Source organism: Leopardus geoffroyi, chromosome E2 (assembly GCF_018350155.1).
Source record: "Leopardus geoffroyi isolate Oge1 chromosome E2, O.geoffroyi_Oge1_pat1.0, whole genome shotgun sequence".
NCBI lineage: Eukaryota > Metazoa > Chordata > Mammalia > Carnivora > Felidae > Leopardus > Leopardus geoffroyi.
Genome location: NC_059335.1, coordinates 19923566 through 19946370, shown reverse-complemented (window position 1 = coordinate 19946370; position 22805 = coordinate 19923566). Strand labels below are relative to the sequence as shown.

General features: G+C 55.9%; 1 protein-coding gene across 2 annotated transcripts; it reads right to left on the bottom strand.

The window, feature by feature from the left end:
* Positions 1–802: 802 nt before the first annotated feature.
* On the bottom strand, positions 803–16738 carry SLC7A10 (solute carrier family 7 member 10). Of its 2 annotated transcripts, XM_045442530.1 has the most exons (11): positions 16448–16738; positions 6668–6872; positions 4560–4711; positions 4219–4344; positions 3995–4148; positions 3125–3248; positions 2941–3044; positions 2501–2597; positions 2135–2284; positions 1260–1437; positions 803–1018 (listed from the first exon to the last, which is right to left on the bottom strand). In XM_045442530.1, exons 1-11 carry the CDS (start codon positions 16728–16730, stop codon positions 888–890), a joined length of 1704 nt encoding a protein of 567 aa, XP_045298486.1. In that variant the 5' UTR covers positions 16731–16738; the 3' UTR covers positions 803–887. The 2 variants fall into 2 exon arrangements, with proteins under 2 accessions (XP_045298486.1, XP_045298487.1); XM_045442531.1 differs by lacking the exon at positions 2135–2284 and having other exon boundaries at positions 1260–1378; positions 16448–16737.
* Positions 16739–22805: the final 6067 nt, after the last annotated feature.

Sequence of the window (22805 nt, the reverse complement as noted above, 5' to 3'; positions counted from 1 at the left end):
CCAGCCTCATGCCTGTGGTGTCAGTACAGGCCCCGCCAGGCAGATGCCCTTTGCCCTCTGGCTGAGGGGTTAATCTCCTGGGCATGAGGGCAGGGCTAGGAATGTGGGCACAGGGTAGAGGAAACCCATGGTCTCTTGCAGGCCTTGAGGCCCCCGGGAGATGCTGCTGGATGCTTTCTCAGGTGACAGTGGCCGAGCACCAACTGACAGTGGCTAAATCCATCCCATCCTGCCGCAGGCTCTCAGTTTCCCCTGTAAATCAGGGTGAGGCCATGGGCTCTGAAGTCCTGGCAGTCACTCCACAGAGATTTATGGGGCTGAGGGAAAGGCATTTCCAGCAGAAACACCCGGACCGACCTCGGTGGTTGAGCCTAGAGCTGGTGTTGCGGGTCCCGGGGAGGGGCGCACAAGGTGTTTCCCAACCCCGGTGTCCCTTTGGGTCAAGGCTGGCTCTGGACCCCACAAGGGAGAAAGGAAGTGCCTGGTTCAAGTGCCAGAGCCATAGGCCCCCTCCAGAGCCTGCTGGGGCACCTTCCTCAGCCAGCACCACACAAGCCCCACCGGGTCATGCCCACCAGGGACTCGCCTAAGACAAGCACACCGCCCACCAACCCTGTTTTATTCATAGACATTTCCAGGAAAGCGAGCAGGGCAGCACTGACAGGGAGCCCAGCCAATATCTCCAGGGCTCTCTCAGCACAGGACTCAAAGGAGTCAGATCTCTCTCTCTCTCTCTCTCTCTCTCTCTCTCTCTCTCTCTCTCTCTCTTTTTTCAGGACAAAACAAAAAAACAAAAAACAAAAAAAAAACCCAACTTATTTTGCAAAAACACCTCCTCAATAAACAACATGTAAACAGAAACAGCTGCTTCAGGCTCCACAAATGTCTCATTGCGTTTTCAAGGGCTTGTCCCTGGTGGGCAGTGGGGAGGGCTGGCACGGGCCATTTTCCTCTTCCTCAGGGGCTCCCTGGGGGTAGACCACAAAGCACAGCTCCTGGCCCCAGCGTGTCATGGATTCTGAGGACAGAGAGACAAACAAACAGATAGACCTTGGGATCCGACGCTGTGGGGCAGGGGTCCTCAGGAAGCCGCTCCCTTTGGGTGGATCCTGGACCCTGGGGCCACATCTTGGGGAGATGTCGGGTGGCGGTTGGACCCCCTGTTGTCACCGCAACTGCCGGGAGGTCCTGCTCCAGGGCGAGTCCCTAACAGGTCACGTTTCCCGGCCCCGCCACCTTGGGGAGGCTGCCTGGCTCACCTGTGAGTCTGTGCACACACTTTGGTTTGCTTCTCCAGAACACTCCCAGGAAGAAAACAGGCACCCCCGTGAGGATGATGATGACGCCGACTCCACACACCATGGGCTCCGAGATGAAGCTGAAGACCAGCAGGAATGCCCAGAAAACCAAGTATGCGATGGGGACCAGGAGGTTCACCTGGGGGAGAGCGACGGGACTGCCAACGGAGGCGCAGAACCTTCCCTGGGCCCTCCTGCCCCACCACCCCGGCAGGGGTGGGGGGAGGGGGGATCCCGAGGTGCCGCCCTTTCCTGGGAGCTGAGGCTTGAGGGTCCCCTGCTCTGGCAGCAGCCAAACATGCTAGAAACAAACTCATGGGATGGCCGTTTTGCCAAACGGTAGAAGGTTTGTCAAAGTTTCGGTGGCTCTGAGTTCCATGCAGTAACTATGTGTTGCTGGCGTTGCTGGCTGCTTGCATTTGGCTGAAGGTGTCTCTCTCTCTCTCTCTCTCTCTCTCTCTCTCAGTGTTTCATGTTTTTTAGGCACTGAGCACTTCTCCAGCTCCAGGATTTATATGCAAACAGAATATTTGCATTTAGCTTGATTAAGGCTCTTCTGTCTTTGTGTGTGCTCATGGAATTCTGTGTCTTAGCCTCATTTTCCTGTCTGTAAACTGGGAGTATTCAAAGCACCCACCTTGTGGGGCTGTGATGAAGGCTGAATACATCAGCATACTTAAAGCCCTGAGCAGGGTGCAGCATGTGGCCAAAGCCGGAACACCTAATGCTGTCATCACTCCCACCCCCACCCTGACCCTCACCCCTCACCCCCATGCCCAATGGGTGAAGGGGCGGCTCTGACAGCGCCGGCCAGCCCATCCTCCCCCAGGCCTCACCTTGATGGGCCTGTGGAGCGCTGGCCGCCTCCAGCGCAAAACGAGAAGGCCCAGGATGGTGACACCGTAGCAGAGGTAGTTGATGAAGGACACGTAGTTGATGAGCGTGTACGTGTCTCCCACAAGCATGATGACCGCTGTGGCCCCGCACTGGGAGAGGACCGGGCTGAGGGTGGCCTCCCACCTGCCTCCGTCAGCCCTGTGGGCTGTCCTGGGCCTGCCGGCTCAGGCCAGGAGGTTGGTGAGCCCCGGCCCTCCCCACTCCCTCCGTGGGCTGCCCCCCAGGGCCAGTGGGAATCCCTGCCATTACCACACTGCTGGGTGGCCCCGGCTCCCCTCCCTGCCAGCCTTGGTCCCACAACTTACACAGACAAGGAGGGCAGGGATGGGTGTGCAGTGTCTGACATGGATCATGGCCAGCAGGCTGGGCAGGTGCCCCTCTCGGGCCCCAGAGAAGCACAGTCTGGGACAGAGATTGGTGGGGGCCATGAGCCCAGCCTTGGGCCCCCTACCAACCAGATCCCAGACCTCAGCTCCACACCTGAGGCCCCTCTTGAGCTGTCACCTCTGACCCCTGCTCTGGGTCCCAGCAGCCCCACTGGCCAGTTCTTCCCTGTCTAGCCCACCTCCCTTTTGCTTGCTGTAGCTGAGTTGGGATCACATCTGTTACTGGGGGGTTCACTGTCCCAGCTTCAGGTGGGACCCACCTGGCAGTATTTGACTTCCTCTGGCCCCCAGTACTGATCACACACACCAGGGGGACCTGCCTTGCCTCACCTTGACCCCTCCCCACCCAGTCCAGTCACCTGGAGGAGGTGAACAGGTAGCCATTGATCCCTCCAAAAGTAGAAAGTGCCACAGAGACGGGCATGACCCAAGAAAAGTAGCCCAGCAGCTTCTCCCCGAAGGTCTGAGTGGACACAGAAAAGAGGTGGTGCGTGAGGCATGGCGGGACAGGCAGGAGCCGGGTACCAGTGGGACCCCACTCACCACGGCCACTGCGTTCGAGGCCAGCAGCTCCTGGGGGGACATGGCGGTGAAGTAGGCAACATTGGTGAAGGTGTACACAAAGGTCACCAGCGGGATGGAGATGACAATGGCACGAGGTAGGTTCCTGGGGGCAGTGGAGAAGTGTGTCAGCATCAGCCCTGGGGTGGGGGCTGGAAGATGGGGCCCAGGGACCCCCAGCGAGGGAGGAGCTTTGAGTCTCCATCTCCTGGGTCTGCTGGGGGACTTGGGACAGATAAGGGGCAGCACTGCTGTCTCCCTGCCACCCCCCAGCCCCAGCTGGGCCACGGGCTGGTGGGAGGAAGGGCAGATGGGGGAAGGGCCACATCAAACCTTGAGGGGCAGGTCTAATGTCAGGACATAAAGAGAAAAGTGAATACAGCCAAAATCAGCCTTGAAGATCCCCAAATACCCCCGGGGCCCAGTCCCTAGACCTGGGGTCTCCTGGGACTCCCTATCAGCCCCAGCCCCCGCCCCAGCGCAAACTCCTCTCTGTTGCGACCCTGGGTGAGTATCGGATGAGCCGTGGGCTTTATCAGTAGGGACCGTGTTATGTGCACATGTGTAAGTTTTGGCCAAATGCAAATAGCTGGATCCATTTTCAGTGGGACAGTGATACTCAGTGTTTCTGAGGCCTGGCAAGGGGCCGTGACTCACCCACAGCCATGCAGAGCAGGGCCAGGCTGGAACAGTGTGCCGGCTGTCTTTCCAGAGCTATCCCCGTGGGGCAGCAGCATGGTCAGGCAGGTGACCAGACTGAGCCACAGGTGGCAGCAGGTCCGTGCAGAGAGGCTGCCTCTCCCATCGCCGTACCCCTCCCCTTCCCAGGGCCCGGCTGGGTGTCCTACTCACTTTCGAGGGTCAACCAGCTCCTCAGTGACGTAGTTGAGGAAGTTCCAGCCACTGAAGGCAAAGGAGCCCTGGAGGAAGGCCAGGGCCAGGTGACCCACGGAGGGTGTCATCCAGAAGTCAAAGGCATTGCTGGGTGTCAGCTCCTCAAAGTGTCCTGGGGGGTCCACAGGTCAAGGGTCAGTGTCCTCTCCCCACCCTGGTGCACGGCCCCACCCAGGCCCTACCTTGGAAGATCTGGACGAAGCCCACGCCAATGATGAGGGACAGGGCCAGCAGCTTCCCACCGGTGAAGATGTCCTGGATGCGTGTGGCCCAGCGCACGCTGGAGCTGTTCACCCATGTCAGGAGCACTGAGAGGAAAGGAGAGTGGGTGGGTGGGCCTCAGCCGAGTCCAGCCCGGGCTGTAGGAGGGCGGCATCCCCTGTAGCAGCTGGGGTGCCAGAAGCCCACCCCCTGAGGCTGAGCTCACAGGGGGCTGGAGGTTGGAGGCACCCCCCCCCCACGCCCCCGCAGTCCTCCCACACAGGGGCAGGGGGCATGGTGTGGCCCCAAGGTGGGCGCTCACTCAGGCAGGCCATAGAGAGTGCGCGGGAGGCAGCAGCTGGGGGGATGCAGTTGGGGAACACGGGCTGCAGCACGTAGTTAGAGAAGGTCATGGAGATGACAGCCAGGCTGGTTGGGTACATGATGAGGACCGCACTCCAGAGCAGCAGGAAGCTGGAATGAGTGAGGCCTGCCTGGCACAGGCATCCCGCACCACCCCGCCTCCCCGCCACCTTGGCTGAGCAGGTGCAGGTGTGGGAGCAGGGCTGCACCCTGGGCCGTGGCACCCAAGGCTGGCACGGGCACTCAATGCCGGCTTCGGTCCAGGAAGGCAGGGCTGGCCCCGCTGGGGTCTCCACTCTATTAATGGACCGCTTCAACAGAGACAGCATTCAGCACAGTTAAACAGCTATGGGCTGCCCTTGGGCAGGTGTCCAAAAGGACTTGGGAACCAACCACCTTTCTAATGGCCATCTAGCCTCTGGTCACAGGCTGTTTTCCTGAGCCGGAGCTGTTCTGGAACCTTTAGTTACGGCTCCAGCTGGAGCTCTCAGCAGAGCCTATGGCTGCAGGTAGCTGGCTCTGAGCTGTGACCCCTGAGGGACCAGACCTTCCGAGGAGCTGTGGCTGGGGGTTGGGAACGATTTATGTCCCTTCTGCCTGAATCTCAGCACCGCAGGGTGCCCACATGGGAGCAGGGACTCTGCTCAGGCTATGAGGCCCAACATATTCCAGGGGGGGTCCTGCCTGCACTCAGGGGAGGGCCTGTCTCTGGGGATGCTCCTGGACCTTGAGGGTGGGGACTGCCTCATCCAGGGACACCACTGACCTCTGGACCACCATGCTCTGTAGATTCGTCTTGGTCCTCACCTTTACTCTGTGGCGTCTGCAACCCTAGAAGCTAGGTGCCCCTGGGGCAGGGTCTTGGGTCCTCCTCTTCCGCCCACCTTCTTCTGTTTTCTCAGGTCCCAGTTGCCTCCAAGAACCCTCTCCCCAGAGCAGAGAACTCATGGGCACACCCACAGGGGTGTGCATGCCCTGCCAGGGCCCCGTCTGCCACTACCCCATTAAAGGCTCTGGACCACATCCCTCAGGACCAAATTTTGCACACTTTAGCCTAGACTTTTCCTCTGGGATCCAGACAACTGCCCCACAAGGCCTGACTATATCACCTCCCCGGATATGCCGCAGACCCCACCAGCATGGCAGCCTACCCCCAACCTCCCCCTCCCGGGAACTGCCGTCAATGGAGCCCACCAGTGGGAAAGTGGGTGTCACCTCTGCCGTACCCACCTCTCCCTCATGCCACACTGGCCACCGCGTCTTCCACATTTAGGCTCCTACAAGGTTCTGGGATCTTCCTATGCCTTTATTCAGGCCCTTGGCATGGTTCAGCTGGACAACTACAATAGCTTTGACCCCCCACCCCGCCCCCAGGCTCTCCCAGCGCCTCCAAGCCCCCACAACTACCATGGATCTGACCTGCCTCTGGCCACACCAGATAGTCGAGCACACCCTCCAAGCTTTGGTGCAAATGTGTTTTCCCTGGAAACCTTCTGAGGTGGTGACACCCATTCCCTTAGCTGCTGGGCCCCCCAAGCACACCCTCAAAGCAAGGATCTAGGTCCTCATCAAGTGTAGAGGGGCTCTTTCCCTTCTGCACTGTGAATAACTTGAGGGCAGGAATGGATCTTTTTCTCCCTGGTCCTCAGCACATAGTAGGTGCTCAGCTAATGCTTACTGGTGCATAAAGGAATGCTGGGGAGCTCTTCAAAGGAGAGCTCTTGCAGGGCATTGATAGGAGTTATCATGCCCCCTGTCCCCCACCACACACATATGGGTTTACTAAAATCTAGGCTGTCCTTGCCTTATTGCTAGCCTCACCCAGGTGCAGATTAGGCTTAAGGAAATATTTGAAAGGAAGCACAGAGAGGTCAGGGGGCCAGCCGGAGTGTCCTGCCCACCCTGGCCTTGGAAGGCTCCCCAACACCCCCACCTCCTTCCCTCCATCCACCCCATGATCTCCCTGAGATGTGAGAAAAAGAGGAAACCAAAGTCCAGGGCCCCACTGGCCATCCATTCTGATTGTCATGCCCTCCCCAACTGACCCCACGGGTGCCCCAGACTCACCCAGCCAGGCCCCCGAAGATCTCGGTGACATAGGCATAGTCCCCGCCAGACTTGGGGATGGCGACTCCCAGCTCCGCGTAACAGAGGGAACCCAGGGCAGTGACGCCTCCACCCAGGACCCAGACGAAGAGGGCCAGACCCACAGAGCCCGAGTGCTCCAGGACCCCCTTGGGGGAGATGAAAATGCCCGAGCCGATGATGTTCCCTGGGGTCGGGAGAGATGGGGAGGCATCAGGTCTGGGGTCCCCTTAGCCCAGCCTTCTCCTCAGGCTTCCAGATGCTACAGTGAGGAAGGGAGCCTTGGCTGCTCCCTGGAGAAGGAGGAGGGGGAAGGTGAGCCTGGAGGCAAATGGATGCCACTGGGCACCTCAGACCTTGCAATCCCCACTCTGGGCTCATTATCCCCCCTTCTCTAGGACCTGGCCTTGTCCTTGCAATTCAGGAGATGACTCCTGTTCTGAGTTCCTCTGCACCCCCCACCCCCACCCCATTTACTCCCACCAGGCGGGGAAGCACAGGCGAGGAAGCTCCATCACCCGAGCGGTGGCAGACTGGCAGCCTTCCTGTGCATCCCCACAGGGCCCAGGCTCAGCCCCTTGGCCCTGGCCGAAGCCTCCAGCCTTGTCAGCCTCCAGCCACCTGCTCTCCTTCCAACCTGCTGGCTAGAGCTGGCCTCCTAAAGCAAGACCTTGACCATGACACTGTCCTGCTACTTTCCCATTGGCCAAAGTCCAAACTCATGGAGTAGCTCAGGGAGTGTGGCACCACCTCCACGAAGCCCTCCTTGACCATGCCAGTTTGGGGTCCTCCTCCCATGTCACAGTCCTGTCCTTCCCCAGACCTTGTCCCGTACTTTCTTTCTTTATCTTCTCTCTCCCCTTTCCTTAAAGGGGAACCTGCTTCCTGGGCTCGTCCCTGACCTAAGACCCAGACTGCGGACAAAGACTCTGAAGAGACCTTGTTTCCCGGCACTGTTAAAATGTGTCAGGTCCTGGGCAAGGGCCGGTGGGGTGAGGGGGAAGAACTGGTGCACTTTCAGGACCGGGGGTTGGTCAGCAGCCATCGCTGAAGGAATCGGGTGGGCAAGGGCAGGCTGGCAGAGACCTGGCCAGCCTGGGGTCTGGACACAGACCGCCTCTCCCTTGAGACAGCCTACTGGTTGCAAAGAGGAGTCGCTGCTCTAATCCCAGGGGAAAGCCCAGCTGGCGCTCAGGTCGCCTTTCAAGATCTGTCTGTACAAGAGGCTATCGTGAGGATTCGGCAAGGAATCTAGGAAGCCCTCTGCTCACTTACAGCTGTCTCCAGATGTACCTAGCATTTTTGGCGTGGTTCTGTGTACTCTCTGCAGCCGTACCTGCTTGGGTTCACCTCCAACTCCCGGTATGTAGTAAGTGCTCAATACACAGCTGTTGAGTAAACTAATGGATGAGTGAAAGGCCTGATGTCCAAAGTGGCACCAATACCTTGGCCTGAAAGACTGATTTTCTCATCTGTGAAGTGGGGCAGCTTTCTCTACTCGACTCTTCTGGAAGAGGAGGGGAGTGGCCAGCCTCTGAGGCTCAGAGGCCAGTGGAATCTGCCTTGGTCACAGAAGCCTGCCCTGCCCTTGGGGATGACTCTGAGTCTTGCGGAGTGTGGTAGGTGTCAGGGGGTGCTCTGTTGATTCATGGTGTCTGGGAACGCTCAATCAAAATGCTCAGAGGGCCAAGCTGTGGTCTGCAGAGCAGGTTCTCAGGATGAACAAGGCTCTGAATACCCACTGAGCTGTGAGCTCCCTGGCAGTTAGGGCAAAAAGGGCAACGTTCTGGGTGACCTGGGTCTCACCATCTGTGCAAATAAATTAGGTCACATCACTGGTGATTTGCACAAGGGCCTGCCCAAGAGGAAATAATCCCAGAATGCGCAGGCCACAAGAATAAAAAAGCAACCCTGCTAGGAGCTGGGGCTCAGCCCCTCAACAGGATCACCCCCACCTGCCAGGTCCTGTGGGACAGTGCACACCCATCAGGGCAGAGCCTGCCTGTTCCACCTGCCAGGCCCACAGGCGGGTCTGGCCAAGGACACAGCTGTGGCCACCAATCTGCATGCATTCCTTGTCCACGGTGCTACCCCCCACCCCGCCCCCGGCCGACACAGATTTCCAGTCTGGACGGCCACGGTGCCCCACTTGGTTTTCTAGTCACATCCCAGGAGCCCTAAATACATCCAGATAAGGACGAAAGAATTCCTGTCCCCCAGCCCCCAGAGGTAAGCTGTGCCCTCAGCCAGCTTCCAGGGGGAGAGGAGCTGCCTCCCTTATCTACCTGGGGGGCCTGGGGCCTGGGTCAGCTTTCTAAAGGGTCTTTGAGTTCGCTGTATCCGGCAGCAGGGCCTCTGTTCTCAGGACCTGGTGGAGTGGGATTTGCCAAAAGCCAGTGAGGTTGGAAGCCAGCGGGGGCTGGGTGGCCTTGGAAGGAGCTGGGTGCATTCAGGCTGGGGACATCCAGGGACCCGAGCAACCCAGCCTATGGGGACCCCAGCGCTCTATACAGTTCAGCACAGTAGGGTCTCATGGGCATAGCCCTTGGGAAGCTACACCTGGCATCTTGTCCTCCAAGGCTGGGGTCTGAAAAGGGACATATCACTAGCCTATGCTCAGTAGTGGGAGACTCCAATGCTGGCCCTGGGGGATGGGCCAGGGGATCATTTTGTTTGGACACATGGCCTCAGCCTACGGTGCAGGACTTCTCCCCACATGGCTCAACGGAACATGTGTGTCAGCTGGTGCCTCTGAGGTCTTTGTGGGCTTCTCCCTGTGGGCCTGGACAACCTCTAGCACCTTCCCCCGGGTTTGTGCTGGAAGGTGGCAGAAAACCCACTGAAGTCCACTGGCTGCTCTGGGCACCACATGGGCTGGGTGGGGCTCTGCAAGGATCCACAGCGGCTGTGGGCTTGGGTGGGCGGTAGAGGGCAAGGAGGAGGAAGCTGGGGGCAGGGGTGGGGCCTCCAGCATCTGAATGACTCCAGGAGGCGTGCCGAAGGGACCACAGAGCTGTGAGGGATATGGCAGGGGTGCCTGCCCAGCCCTCCCAGTGGTGGTGGGTTCAGGCCTCCCTTCTCAGCCCTTGTGTTCAGGCCCAGCAGGATCAGCTTTGCCGGCCTCAGGACACAGTAGTGGACAAGCCCAGACCTTGGGGAAGCCTGCTCTGGAGAAAGAGGCAGAGGGGCAGGAAGCGGGGAGCATGGGCTGGCCAGGGAGAGATTACCATGTGCCTGGTCAGATGTCTGCTGACAGTGGGCTGGAGAAATGCAGGTTCCAGGGTCTCCACATTCCCACCCACCCAGTGGGTCCTCGCAGGGCCACAGCGCCAGCACAGGTGGGTGAGGATGTGAGTCCCCCACCAGGAAGCCCCCCTTCAGTCTCCTCCCGCCCCTCTTCCCTCAGCCCACACCGGGTGGCTTTTATCACATTAAGATGTTTGGCCTGATGGGGCTTACTCGGCTCCGTGGAGGAACGAAGAAAGGGCCATTGTTCTTCTGGCTGTTGCGGTGCGCGCTGACCTATTTTTGGGAGGCAGTGGCCGACCGTGGAGGTCGCAAGGGTGGACGGTGGAGGTCATGTTGGTGGAAAGAGCCAACTGCCCTCGGTGCGTGTGGGTGGAAGGTGCAGAGTCTGATTTGGGGAGGGGGACAGGGAGGTCCCGTCAGGCCAGGCTGCTGGCACCACCCCTCATCCTTAGAAACACTTTCAGCAGTCAGCTGTGTGACCTCAGGCCAGTGCTGCCCTTCTGGGCCTCAGTTTCCCCTTTCACCAGGTCAGGCCACTGAGCTAGGGGGCAGCAGAGGGCTGGCTCAACCCAGACTTTGGCAGAGGCGTTGCTGGGCAGGGTGGACACATCCCGCACATTTGCAAAGGCCTAAGGAAACACAGTCTGCTCGGGGGCCCATGTCCCTCACTGTGTCAGGTGTCTCCTCAGCTCGCTAGTTTCCCAGAAGCTGCAGGAAGCCCTCCCTGACCTTCCACTTTGGCCCCTATAACTTGGATCCTGCTCTACTCCCATGGTACATGGAGGATGGCCAGGAAGTGATTATTGGCTACCCTGCATGGGTCCTGAGTTCCCAGAGGGTAGGGTCTGTGATGAGAAGCTTCAGCCCCTCAAAAGGACAAAGAACCCACAGGGCCTAGGTCATCTTACATACGCCTTGCCTATCTGTGCCTCTTTTAGCGAGCAGGCTGACAATGGGGGTTCTTCCTGTCACACTGGCCTGCTGGCCTGACAGAGAACAGCTCTGGGGCTCCTGGGCCTGATCAGGGGCTGGCCATAGGCCAGACCTCCTTCCCTTGCTCTGGGCAACGAGTCTCAGCACCTCCCCATTAGGATATGACCCATGAGGCCTCTGGGAAAGAGTTCCAAATTCCCTTCAGTAGGTCCCTGAGGCCACAGGCAGAGGCACTAATTGAGAATCCCCAGATCTGGGTTCGAATCCCAGATCCCTCTTGGTGGGAGGCTGTGGACAAGATACATCACCTCTCCAACCCTTCTTGGCTACAAAGTGGGAAGAAAAGGCAGTGATGCAGGCATGCCCCCACGCTGCTTCGCACATCAGAGGCCGCAGGAAGTGCTTATGGATCTCACTACTGTCATCAACCTTGAAGATACCCCAGGCCACCCAATCTGGCTTTTGGAGACCTGATCCCCATGGGACCTCTGTATGCTGGAGTCTGTAGCCAGAGCTCTGCTTTAGGGACCCTGCCGTCCCCCTGGGTGAAGCCCGTGACTCCAAACACATGAATGTCCTTAATGAGCATGTGTCAGGCATCCCTCTGAGGAGACAGAAGTGCCCATTGAGGTTCTTGGCAGAACTCCAGGGAGGTGAGTGGGGATGCCTCCAGGACATGTCTGGAATTGCCAAATGACTGGCGTGTACTTCCGGCCTAACCCACTTTCCTTTTCAGAGAGGGATGAGCAGAAGTGTGGAGCTCTCTCTGCCTGGCTCAGCCCAGCCCAACCCCACCTAAGAAGCCTCGCCTGTGCCCCATCTCCAGGCTGAGTCAAGGTCACCAATGAGCTCCACAACGCTGGATCCAGTCATCCACCCGCAAACCGCATCTTACCTGCCTCATCAGTGGCATCTGGCAAGTTAACCCCTTCCTCCAGCCTCAGCCTCCCGGCCCTCCTCCCACCTTGCTGGCTGCTCCTTCTGGACTCCTCTGCTGGTCCTTCTCTTTCCTGACTTCCAGATTTTGAGTGCCTGTGGCTCAGCCCCGGGGCCTTGGCCCCTTTCCCTCCACACTCCCTCCCTTGGAGACCTCATCCAGTCCCCTAGCTTCTGTTGGCAACTCCCACATTTATATGCCTACCATGGACCTCTTCCCTAAACTAAACCCGCATATCCAACTAATTACTCTACAAATAGGCATCTCAAATTTCCCATGGTCAAAATGAGATTCTGGACTTCCAACCCCTTTCCCTCAAGAACCTACTTCCCTCACAGTCTTTCCAGATCAGTACATTGCAAACCTGGCTCCCAAAGGCTCAGGCCCGAACCTGATGTCACCCTTGACTCTTCTCTTTCTCCCACACCTCATATCTAGTTCATCCCAAATCCTTTGGCTCCACCTTCCAAACACATCCAGAACTGAACCTCCACTCAGCACCTCATTGCCACCACCCTGCTCTGAGCCACCACTATCTCTTACCCAAGTGACTCAGTACCCTCCTGACCAGGTTTCCTGCTTCTACCCCTGCTGCCCACAGCTTCTCCATAGTGAGCCCCATCTCATTCCATCCCATTCCATCCCATCCCACTCTATATCCTATCCCATCCATCCCATCTCTTCCCATCCTCTCCCACATCCTACCCTATACATCCCATCCCATCCCATCCATCCCACCCCATCTAATCCATCCCATTCCATCCACCCCATCCCCTCCCATCCATCCAATCCCATCCCATATCCTATCACATCTCATCCCATATCTTACCCCATCCATCCCGTCCCATCCATCTCATCCCATCCCATCCTTTCCCATCCCATATCCTACTCCATCCATCCTATCCCATCCCACCCCATCCTGTCTTATCCCATCCCTCGTCTGCTCAAAGCCCTCTCCTGTCTCACAAAGAGAAAAAGGCAAAGTTCTCACTGCAGCCAGGAAGGCCCACACAAATTGGGCCCCTCCCACTCCTGACTCATCTCCTACCTACAATCTTCCCCACCCCCATCTTAATTTTGTCACGTTAGCACTTATCATTATCCCATTGGCCGAATGTTCAGCTTGTTTATCATTTGCTCTTTTACTCCCATGCTGGAATGTCAGCTCCAAGAGGACAGGGCTTTTGTCTATCCTATTCCTTGTTGTATCTCCAGCGCCCAGAACAGTGTCTGGCATTGTTCTGTACCTAGATGAATGAGTGTGATGACTAGATGAATGAGTGTGTCCAGTGCTGGCAGCCCCCCACGCCCCGTTGTAGCTTGAGCTGCCTTGGCCCCCAGTGGTGTCCCGAGCACCAAGGGCATCTGATCTGGGCTGGTTGCAGCCTCAGTCTGTTTCCTCATCTGTAAATCAGGGGTGTGAGACACAGACAAGCTCTTGTGTGGCTTTATGTCTCTTCAGGGTCCCTATGAGGAGGTGCTGGGCCTTTGCAGAGGGCCATCCTCTGAGCATACCAGCCACCACCAGCCCTGGGGACAACAGAAAGAGGCCTGGTCATGGTTGGATGAGCAGGAGATGGGGTTCATGAAGCAGGCCTCTGAGTCCCTGAACACTCCTGAGCCTGACACATAAACACGAGCATGGGCTGGATACCTGAGTCCAAGGGACAGAGTGGAGGACAAAAAAGCCTGGTGAGCACACCCAAAGTGATTCCCACTCTGCTGGACCTGGGCATGCCCATTCCTTGGGTGTGGATCGGGAGAGGCAGCTGGCCAAGGTTCTTGAGTCAGGACAAGAGATTTTATACATACAGTCCTGGGTGGGAGTGGGGAGTCCCAGGAGATTCCTTTGTCCATTTGTTCATCCATCCACCCATCCATCCATCCATCCGTCCATCCATCCATCCATCATAAAGTGGGGGACTCGGGTAAATCCTCGGTAAATCCCAACCTTCTTCCATCAAGGGCTCTGAATCTGGCTCCAGTTTTGCCCAGCACCAGAACAGTATGAAGAAGGGCACCGGATTAGAAGATTGGGTCCAAATCTGGTTCCAAGTCCCAAGTCTCCTGCCTGCAGAAGTGTCATTTAACTTCCAACCCCATTTCCTACATCTGTAGAATGGGTATAAACACTTTCATCTTGCAAGGTGGGCATGAGAATCAAGTGAGATAAAGGGGGAACACGATTTCATGATGTAGTAAGGGGTGTTTTTCAGGATGGGTATTAGACATGGTGGTGTCTTACATAGCCCCGGCTCCACTGGCTCACTTTCCCCCAGGCTGGCCTGTTCCCCTCCAGGTGTGCTTGCTGGGGCCAGGAGGTGCTGTCCTAAACACACTTCGGGCGGAGTCTGACTCCAGCCCAGAGCCCTTCCATATCATTCCATTCCCGAAAGCTCCCACTCCTCAGCCTAGGACAGGGCAGAGGGTACAAGGAACGAGAATTATAGGACCTTCTGGAAGGGGCTATTTGAAGTTTTCGAGATAACAAGTGCGGGATCTGGTAACAAGAAAGACTGTGGAGTAGAATATAAAGGCCTCAAGACTTTTAAAGCTAAAATATGACACTCTGGAGACATTTTTCACTTTGACCAGGTGGGCCAGGGCAGGAAGGTGGGATCAGATGTGTGAGATAGACTCCACAGAACAGCATGGGGAGGGGGAGAGGGTGGGGTCTCCAGGGCACCAAGCAGTGCAGACCCTGACTCAGCCACAGAGGCCTCCTCCCTCATGTCCCGTCCCCTTCTGGTTCACATCCATTATCTCCTCGTCCGTCTCCTGCCTTCTGGGACCCTTCACAACTCCCCACGCAGGGTCGTCGGACCACCAATGAGTGTCGCGGGTGGGGGTCAGGTCTTCTGGGTTCTCCTCCCCAGTCGGCCACCCTTGGCCAAGTCACCTCTTACCCCAGCTCAGTCTTCAAGGTCTGGAGACCAAGGGGGCAGTGGGCCTGGAACAGCAGGAATGGACGGAAACGGGGCGGAGGGGAGGGCATGGGGAAGGGCAGAGCTGGGATGCATGGGGCTATTCTTACGGGGTCCGTCCTGCAGAAGACATGTGACGGTGGAGGAGGCCTCCTCTGGTCCCACCGCCACCGCCAGGGTCCTCTTTCGAGGAGAGAGGAGCCAGCGGCCTCCACCTGCCCTGAAGCAGATAGGGTGCGGGAGGAGGCAGAGTAGGAATACAGCTCAAGGATGCCTGCTTAGCTGAGGTAGCCCAGGAAGAGCCGTGTCGCGCCCTGCACCTTCCTGGCACTGTAGCTGGCTCCAGACACGGCCAGCCTCTTGACTCCATCATGTGTGGGCCAGGCAAGACTCTAACCAGTATCCCAGCCAAATCCTTGGGACCAACACTTCCTCCCAGCAGTAGACAGTCAGGCAGGGACGTCCTAGGGCAACGAGGTCGCAGGAGCGGCTCCTGGAAGATTCCATTCCAGGGGAAAGGGGGTGAGATGGGGGAGCTACCTCGACAGGGGTTACGTTCTGGGGCAACCTTCTGCGTGAGCATGGGGATGGCCACGAACCAGATCCCAGCCCCAGTTCAGGAGCTCCCAGTGTGGGGGCAGCAGAGGAAGAGGTGAAGACTCCAGTCTGCCCTTCTGAGCCTCCAACTTTCTTCATCTTCAGGGGTCTGAGGATGGGTGGTGGGCAGGGGGGTACACAAGGCCTCCCTGGCTGGTGAGGGGGAGATCTGGCAGGCAGGATAAGGGCAGTCAAGACCCCCGTCATTCATCCCCCCACTCTGTCTCCTGGAACACAGGGGATGGAACAGACTACTCCCAGGAGGGTCTCTGAGGCACTTGGTGTGGACACGGGCACCAGTCTAGGTTACCTAGTTCCTGAGGAGTCAGTGTGCATGACTTGGGCCTTGTCCCCTGAGCCCTCTGCTGATCCAGAAGTCCCCATGTGGGGGCAAGACACACGGACACATTCTCAGGTGGGAAAGATGAGCCCAGAGGATGTGAGTGCCAGTTGGGATCCCTGCCCAGGAAGCAGGTGGCTTTTCTGCAGGCTTGGTATGCCCACCCCATCACTGGCCTTCCCAGTCACTGACTCTCCCCAGGGTCCTGCCACCAAACTCTGCAATAATTACATACTCTGAACCTATTTCCCCACTGGGCTGGCTCTACCTGTCCAGTCTACGCACAGGGCATCCTGCTTTTGAATAAATCACCCACACTGTATGGCACCTGGGTCCCACACACAGTAGGGGCTCAGCTTGAGCCACAGCCCAGAACTTGGGGCCTTAACCTGGGTCAACCTATCCAGTCCCCGTACTTACAAGGCTCCTGCACTCAAGGCAGGATTACAGTCACCTCCATTTCATAGATGAGAAAACTGAGGGCAATTCCTCTTGCTGAAACCACAGCAAATTAAAGGCAGGAGGGGGATTCCCAGGGGTGGATGGGACCTGAACCTCCCTCAGGTGCAAACATTTGGGGCTCCAGGAGAGGTGGGGACAAGAAGTCTTACTGCCACCGTGTGAGGGGTGACACCACAGGTGCTCTGGGCATCTCCTCACGCGTCCCACGGTCGCAGATCATAGGGGCGCCGGGAGCGGGGTGCTCCTTGTTTCGGGCGGCAGTGCGCCCCAAGCCTTTGGCCCTGCCACGCCAGGCACCCGCCCGCCCGGGCCCCGCTCACCGATGATGATGGTGCAGGCGCTCACCAGCCCGATCTCCTTCTTGAGCGCCACCCGCTCCGAGGCGCCGGGGCCCGGGCCCGGGCCGGGGGAGGGCGAGGGTGCAGGGCCGGGGTTCCCGCGCCCGCTCGGCTGCTGCGTGTGGCCGGCCATGTCGCTGTCCCGCCGCGTCCCCGCTCCCCGCGCTGCCCAGTGTGTCCGACCCGCCGCCAGTCCGTCGGTCCGTCCGTCTGTCCGTGCGCTCGCGGCCTTCGCAGCCCGGACAGCGCCCACAGGCGGGCGCATGCGCTGGCGCGGGGCCCGGGCCCTGGGCCCCCGGCTGCGGGGGCCAGGGAGGGGCGGAAGGAGGACCGGTCGGCAGCCCCCTCCCCCACCTTCCTTAAAGGGAACTGCCCCCACCCCCCTGCCTGGGAAGGAAGGAGAGGACTTGGAGCAGACCTGGGAAGAACTTTCCAGTTGAACGAAGGAAGAGGCCCTCCCACTGCCGGAGTTACATCCAGTCGTGGGGTGAGAGTGGGGGAGCAGAGCTCAAAGGCAAGACTGTCCCTGCCCTCAACGAGACTGAGGAAGTTGGCAAAAATAATAGCTGTGTGTTTACTGGGACCCTCTGTGTGCCAGCGCTTCCATACTCCTTGAATCCTGGCACAGACCCCGAGTGCCCGCCTCCAGGGAGAAGGGTGGAGGTTGGGTCCATTCTACAGGTGGAAGTTGAGGCCCAGAGATGCGTGAGAAGCATCACAGAGCAAGTGGCAGGGCCCAGACGCAAAGCCTTTCTGATGCTTCCTTGGCCTCCGGGTGGTGATGGCGGGGTATGAGATACAGCTGTAGGGGGGATGGGGCTGCGTCCAGGAAGCCCTCGGAGGGTCAGGAGACCCTAAGCACCCACCATCAAAAGTCTGGCCTCCAACCCTCATCCAGAGCCTTGAGAGAATCCCGGAAGAGGTTCTGCCCTAACCTCCCCACCTCCCCGCCCCCGCCCCGCCCGGCTGGGCTCTGGGCTGTGTCTGGCAAGTTCCATCTGCGGATTGCTGGTCACAGGTGAGAGTGGAGGCTAGGCGGACTAGAACTGAGGGCTTTGGCGAAGGAAGGGCCCCCGCAGTCCAGGCCCGCTCAAGGAGATGGGGCCACCTCAACTGGCCAGGAGACACGGAGAAGGGGGCTGTGGCTCCTGAGGACGTGGAGGAGGTCGGGCGTGCAGGGTCCCAAAGAGGCTGCCTCCTCCCGGAAGCCGTCAGGGCTGTGCAGCCCCGGACCGCGGGGCAGACGGAAGGGGGGCCGCGTCGGGGGCCACCGGGGCGGCGGGCGGGGCGAGCCTGGCACTGCGCGGCCGGCGGCGGAACAGCTTTTGTCCTTTCCTGGCGGCCGCCGCGCCGCGCCGTCCCCTGCATGTGGATGAGGTCGCGCCGGGCGCCCCGTCCTTCCCCCCGCCCGCGGCTTGCGGGGGCCCCGCCCGAGTCCGACGGCCGCCCGGCGGCCCGGCGGTGGGGCGGGGGCTGGGGCCGGGGTCTGGGCTGCGGGCGGAGCAACGAGGTGCGAGCGTGGCGGTGCAGGGAGTTTGGCCGCCGAGGAGGGACCTTCGAAGTGGGGGGGAGGGGGGGCGGGGATCTGGGAGTAGGGAGCGGGAGGACCCTGGGTGGAGTGCTGGGGGGACGCGGAGGGGGAGGCCACCGGCGAAGCTTCAGCCTTCGCGCTCCCGTCGTCGGAGTCCCGCATTCTTGGCGCCCTCTGCCTCCCGCCCCAGAGACGCGTTCAGCCGCCGGCTTTCTTAAAGGAGCCTCGCGCAGGGGGCGGGACAGGGGTTCAGAGGACTCCTGGATGTAGTGGAGTAGGATGGGAAGCCGGGGTGTCGACCTGCTGGTCTGACCCTCCCCACCCAGTTGCCTTTGCAACACTAGGGTCTGCTGAGAGAGGGTCCAGCCAGGGCTAGTGCACTTAGGGATTGGCCTGAGCCTCACCCGGGAGCCTGGAGCAGGCTCCTGAAACGTGGAATGCATGTGTTTGAAGAGAAGGGGTGACTTTAGGGTACTGGTAGGATGGAATTTGCATGTTACTGTCCAGACCCACAGTTCAAGAGGACATTTTAGTGGAATCGAACTAGAATCGCAAGCCCCAGCGCAAATAAAAAGTTGGCAAGATTGGTCAGTGAGTACTTTGCCACATTAACAGAGAAAAAGAAAGAAAACCATGAGATCCTTTCAATAGATTCGGAAAACAATCATCCATGATTTAAACAAACAAAAAACTCTTAGCAGATTATAAAGAGAAGAGAAGAGAATGTATTTCATCTGATAAATGTTTCTACCCCAAACCCAAAGCCCTCAAAGGAACAAACAAACAAACAAAACCCCCAACCTGGCAGCTAACATCACATTAAATGGTTAAATGTTGAATGCTTTTCCACTGAGACTGGAAATGTGGAAGAATGTTAGCACTCATCAGTTCTGTAGAACACTGCACTAGAGGTCCTAGCCAGTGCAATAAGGCAAGAAAAAGAAGTAAAAAGGCTCACCTTTTAGTTAACCACAATTTAGAACAATGATAACGCCAAATGCTTGTGAGGATGTGGAACAACAGGAAAACTCACTTATTCACTGCTTGTGAGGATGGAAAATGATATAGCCACTTTGGAAGACAGTCTGGCAGTTTTTTTTTAAAAAAAAAGATTTTTTAAATTAACATTTATTCATTTTTGAGAGTGAGAGAGACAGAGTGTGAGCAGGGGAGGCGCAGAGAGAGGGGGAGACACAGAATCTGAAGCAGCCTCCAGGCTCTGAGCTGTCAGCACAGAGCCTGTCATGGGGATCGAACTCACAGACCGAAGATCATGACCTGAGCCGAAGTTGGACTGTCAACTGACCGAAACACCCAGGTGCCTTGGCGGTTTCTTACAAAACATATTCTTAGCATAGAATCCAGCAATCATACGCCTTGGTATTTACCCAAAGGAATTACAAACTTATATCCCCGCAAAAACCTGTGCATAGATGTTTATAACAGCTTTTTTCCTAAGTGGCAAAACTTGGAAGTAACCAGGATGTCCTTCAGTAGGTGAATGGATCAATAAATTGTGGTACATCCACCCAGTAAAATAATACTCAGAGCTAAGAAGAAATGAGCTATGAAACTATGAAAAAACAGAAAAAAACATAAATGCATGTTACTAAGTGAAAGAAGCTAATCCAGAAAGAAATAAAAAGGTATGAAGATAGGAAAGGAATACATAAAATATATGATATGTTGGGTAATATATATATATGTATGTGTGTCTGTATATATATATGTGTGTGTGTGTATATATATATATATATATATATATATATATATATATATATAAATGTAAAGCTAGTTAATTTAGTAAAGTTACTGGATACTAGTCCAATATATAAAAACAAATTGTATTTCTATGTACCAGCAACAATTAGAAAATAAACTCATAATAGCGTAAAGACCAAGTACCTAAATCTAGTGCATCATGTGTACAATTTCTATACAGAAACTATAAAACATTCCTGAGAGAAATTGTAAAAGAGATAAATTAATTGAGGAGTATACTCTGTTCATGGATTAGAATTTAAGATGTTGGTTTTCTTCATGTTGATCTATAGAGTTGATATATAGATGCAAAACACATTAATCCCAATGGTTTGTTTTTTTGTTTTGTTTTTGTTTGCTTGGATTTTTTGAGGGCGTGGGTGGAGGTGAAATTTGACAGGCTGATTCTAAAATATATACTAAGGAGGGGCACCTGGGTGGCTCAGTCAATTGAGTGTTCGACTTCAGCTCGGGTCATGATCTCACAGTTTGTGAGTTCGAGCCCCGCATCAGGCTCGTTGGTGTCAGCTCAGAGCCTGCTTAGGATCCTCTGTTCCCCTCTTTCTGCCTCTCCCCCATTCATTCTCTCTCTCTCAAAACTGAATAAACATTTATAATAAGATAAACTAAAATATAAGATAAAATAAAATATATATGAAGAAGAACAACGTGGAAGGATTTGCTACAGCTGAAAACAAGGATAAACAAATCAACCAGTGGAACAAAACAGGAACTGCTGAGATAAAGCCATCCATCTATGGGGCCCCTGGTGTATCAGCACGAAGTTGACATCACAGAGCAGTGGAGAAAGCACAGACTTTTCAATAAATGGTGCTGGGTCAATTGAGTATCCATAGTGAAAAAAATACTCTTCATCGCTACGTTATACCATATCCTAAAACCAAGTCCATGGATGTGCATGTGAAATGTATGTGTGAGAGATAAAACAACAAAGCACCTAGAAGAAGACTCGGGAGAGAATAGATTCACTTTCCTAAACAGGACACAGAAAGCACTATTGATAAAAAAAAAAAAAAAAAAAAAAAAAAAAAAAAGACAAATTGGACTCCATTAGAATTAGAAACTTCTGTTAATCAAAAGGCATGATTAAGGGGGGGGCCTAGGTCAGTTAAGCGACTGACTCTCGATTTCGGCTCAGGTCATGATCTCAGGGTTGTGAGATCCAGCGGGCTCTGTGCTGGGCACAGAGCCTGCTTAAGATTCTGTCTCTCTCGGGGCTCCTGGGTGGTTCTGTGGGTTGAGCATCCGACTTCAGCTCAGGTCATGATCTCGTGGCCCGTGAGTTCGAGCTCCACGTCAGGCTCTGGGCTGACAGCTCGGAGCCTGGAGCCTGCTTCGAATTCTGTGTCTCCCCCTCTCTCTGCCCCTCCCCTGCTCACGCTCTGTCTCTCTCTCTTTCTCTCTCTTTCAAAAATAAACATTAAAAAAAAAAAAGATTCTGTCTCTCTCTATCTGCCCCTCCCCCTGCCCCCTACTATCCCCACTTACACAAGTGCAAATGCACTGTCTCTCTCAAAAAGGCATGATTAAGAGAAAGGATAAGTAAGCCACATGTGAGAGGAGTCATTTCAATACACACATCTGATAAAGAGGTTTTATCTAAAAGAAATATGAAAGCTACTACAAATCAGTAGGAAGACTTTGAATAGGAGCTTCACAAGAGGATATCCGATTGGTTGGTAAACTCCTGAACAGGTGTGCAACCTTATTAGTCATCAGGGAAATGCCACCTAAAACTGGAACGAGGTATCACGGCACGTTCACCGGAGCGTTTAAAATTGAACACCAGTGTTGGCGAGGGTGGGAGCAATGTCAGGGCGTTCCTGTGCAGGGCTGGAGGGAATGTGCACTGGTAATTTCCATCTGACCCCCCCCCCCCCCCGCCGCTGTATCTCCAAGTGCCCATGGCCCAGCATCTTCATTTTGTATCAGATGCCTGTTGGGAACCACCTCAGATCCTCTAGCCTCACCTTGCTTACTATTTTTTCCCACTTCAAGTGCAACCTTCTGGCTCTTCCCATTACCCCCCGGGGCTTCTCTGCTACCCCTGAAGTGTGAGGTAATGAAGGACCAACCTGGCACCCACAGACTTGTAACCAAAGTGTCGGGGAGTTAACACACTTGGGCTTCCTCTTTGATGATGACAGATGCGAGCCAGTGGACAAATTCTTCCCATCCCTCATCCCAGATGGACAAATTATATCCTAAAGCCTCTTGTAAGAGGGTCCCACGGGCCCAGCAATCAGATGCTTCTAGTGCCGAGTGGTGGCCAACCCGGAAACCCATCCTCATGTTGGCCCTCTTGCCTTCCTCTCTCCTTTCCCCCCCTCTCCCTTGACTCCCTGCGACTGCACCCCCTAATTAAGAAGTACCACCTGGGGTGCCTGGGTGGCTCGGTCGGTTGAACGTCCAACTTCAGCTCAGGTCATGATCTCACAGTTCGTGAGTTCGAGCCCCGCGTCGGGCTCGGTGCTGACAGCTCAGAGCCTGGAGCCTGCTTCGGATTCTGTGTCTCCCCCCTCTCTGTGCCCTCCCCACCCCCGCTCATGCTCTGTCTCTCTCTCTCAAAAATAAACATTAAAAAATTAAAAAAAAAAAAAGATGTTTTAAAAAAAAGAAATACCACCTAAGCTTTGGCCTCAGACTCTGTTTCTGGAGGGCCTGGGCTGAGATGCACTCCCGGGTATATACCCAACAGAAATGATGTATAAATGCACTAAAAGACGCCTATAATATTGTGGTCTCCATGGTAGCCCCAAACTGGAAACCCGTATAACCATTGTCTGTAGAATGAATACATCAGAGTATATTCAGATCCTGGAGGCAATGAACAAAGGAAGCGGGCACTGAACAAATGAACAAATAAACGAATTGCTACCATGCCACAACGTACAGAAATCTCATCAACATAACACTGAGCAAAAGAAGCTGAATGTGGTATTATGTTCTGGGGTGATTCCATTTACCTGAAGTTCTAAAACAGGCAAAATTAACGTACGCTGCTAAAAGTTAAGAGAGAGGTTACCC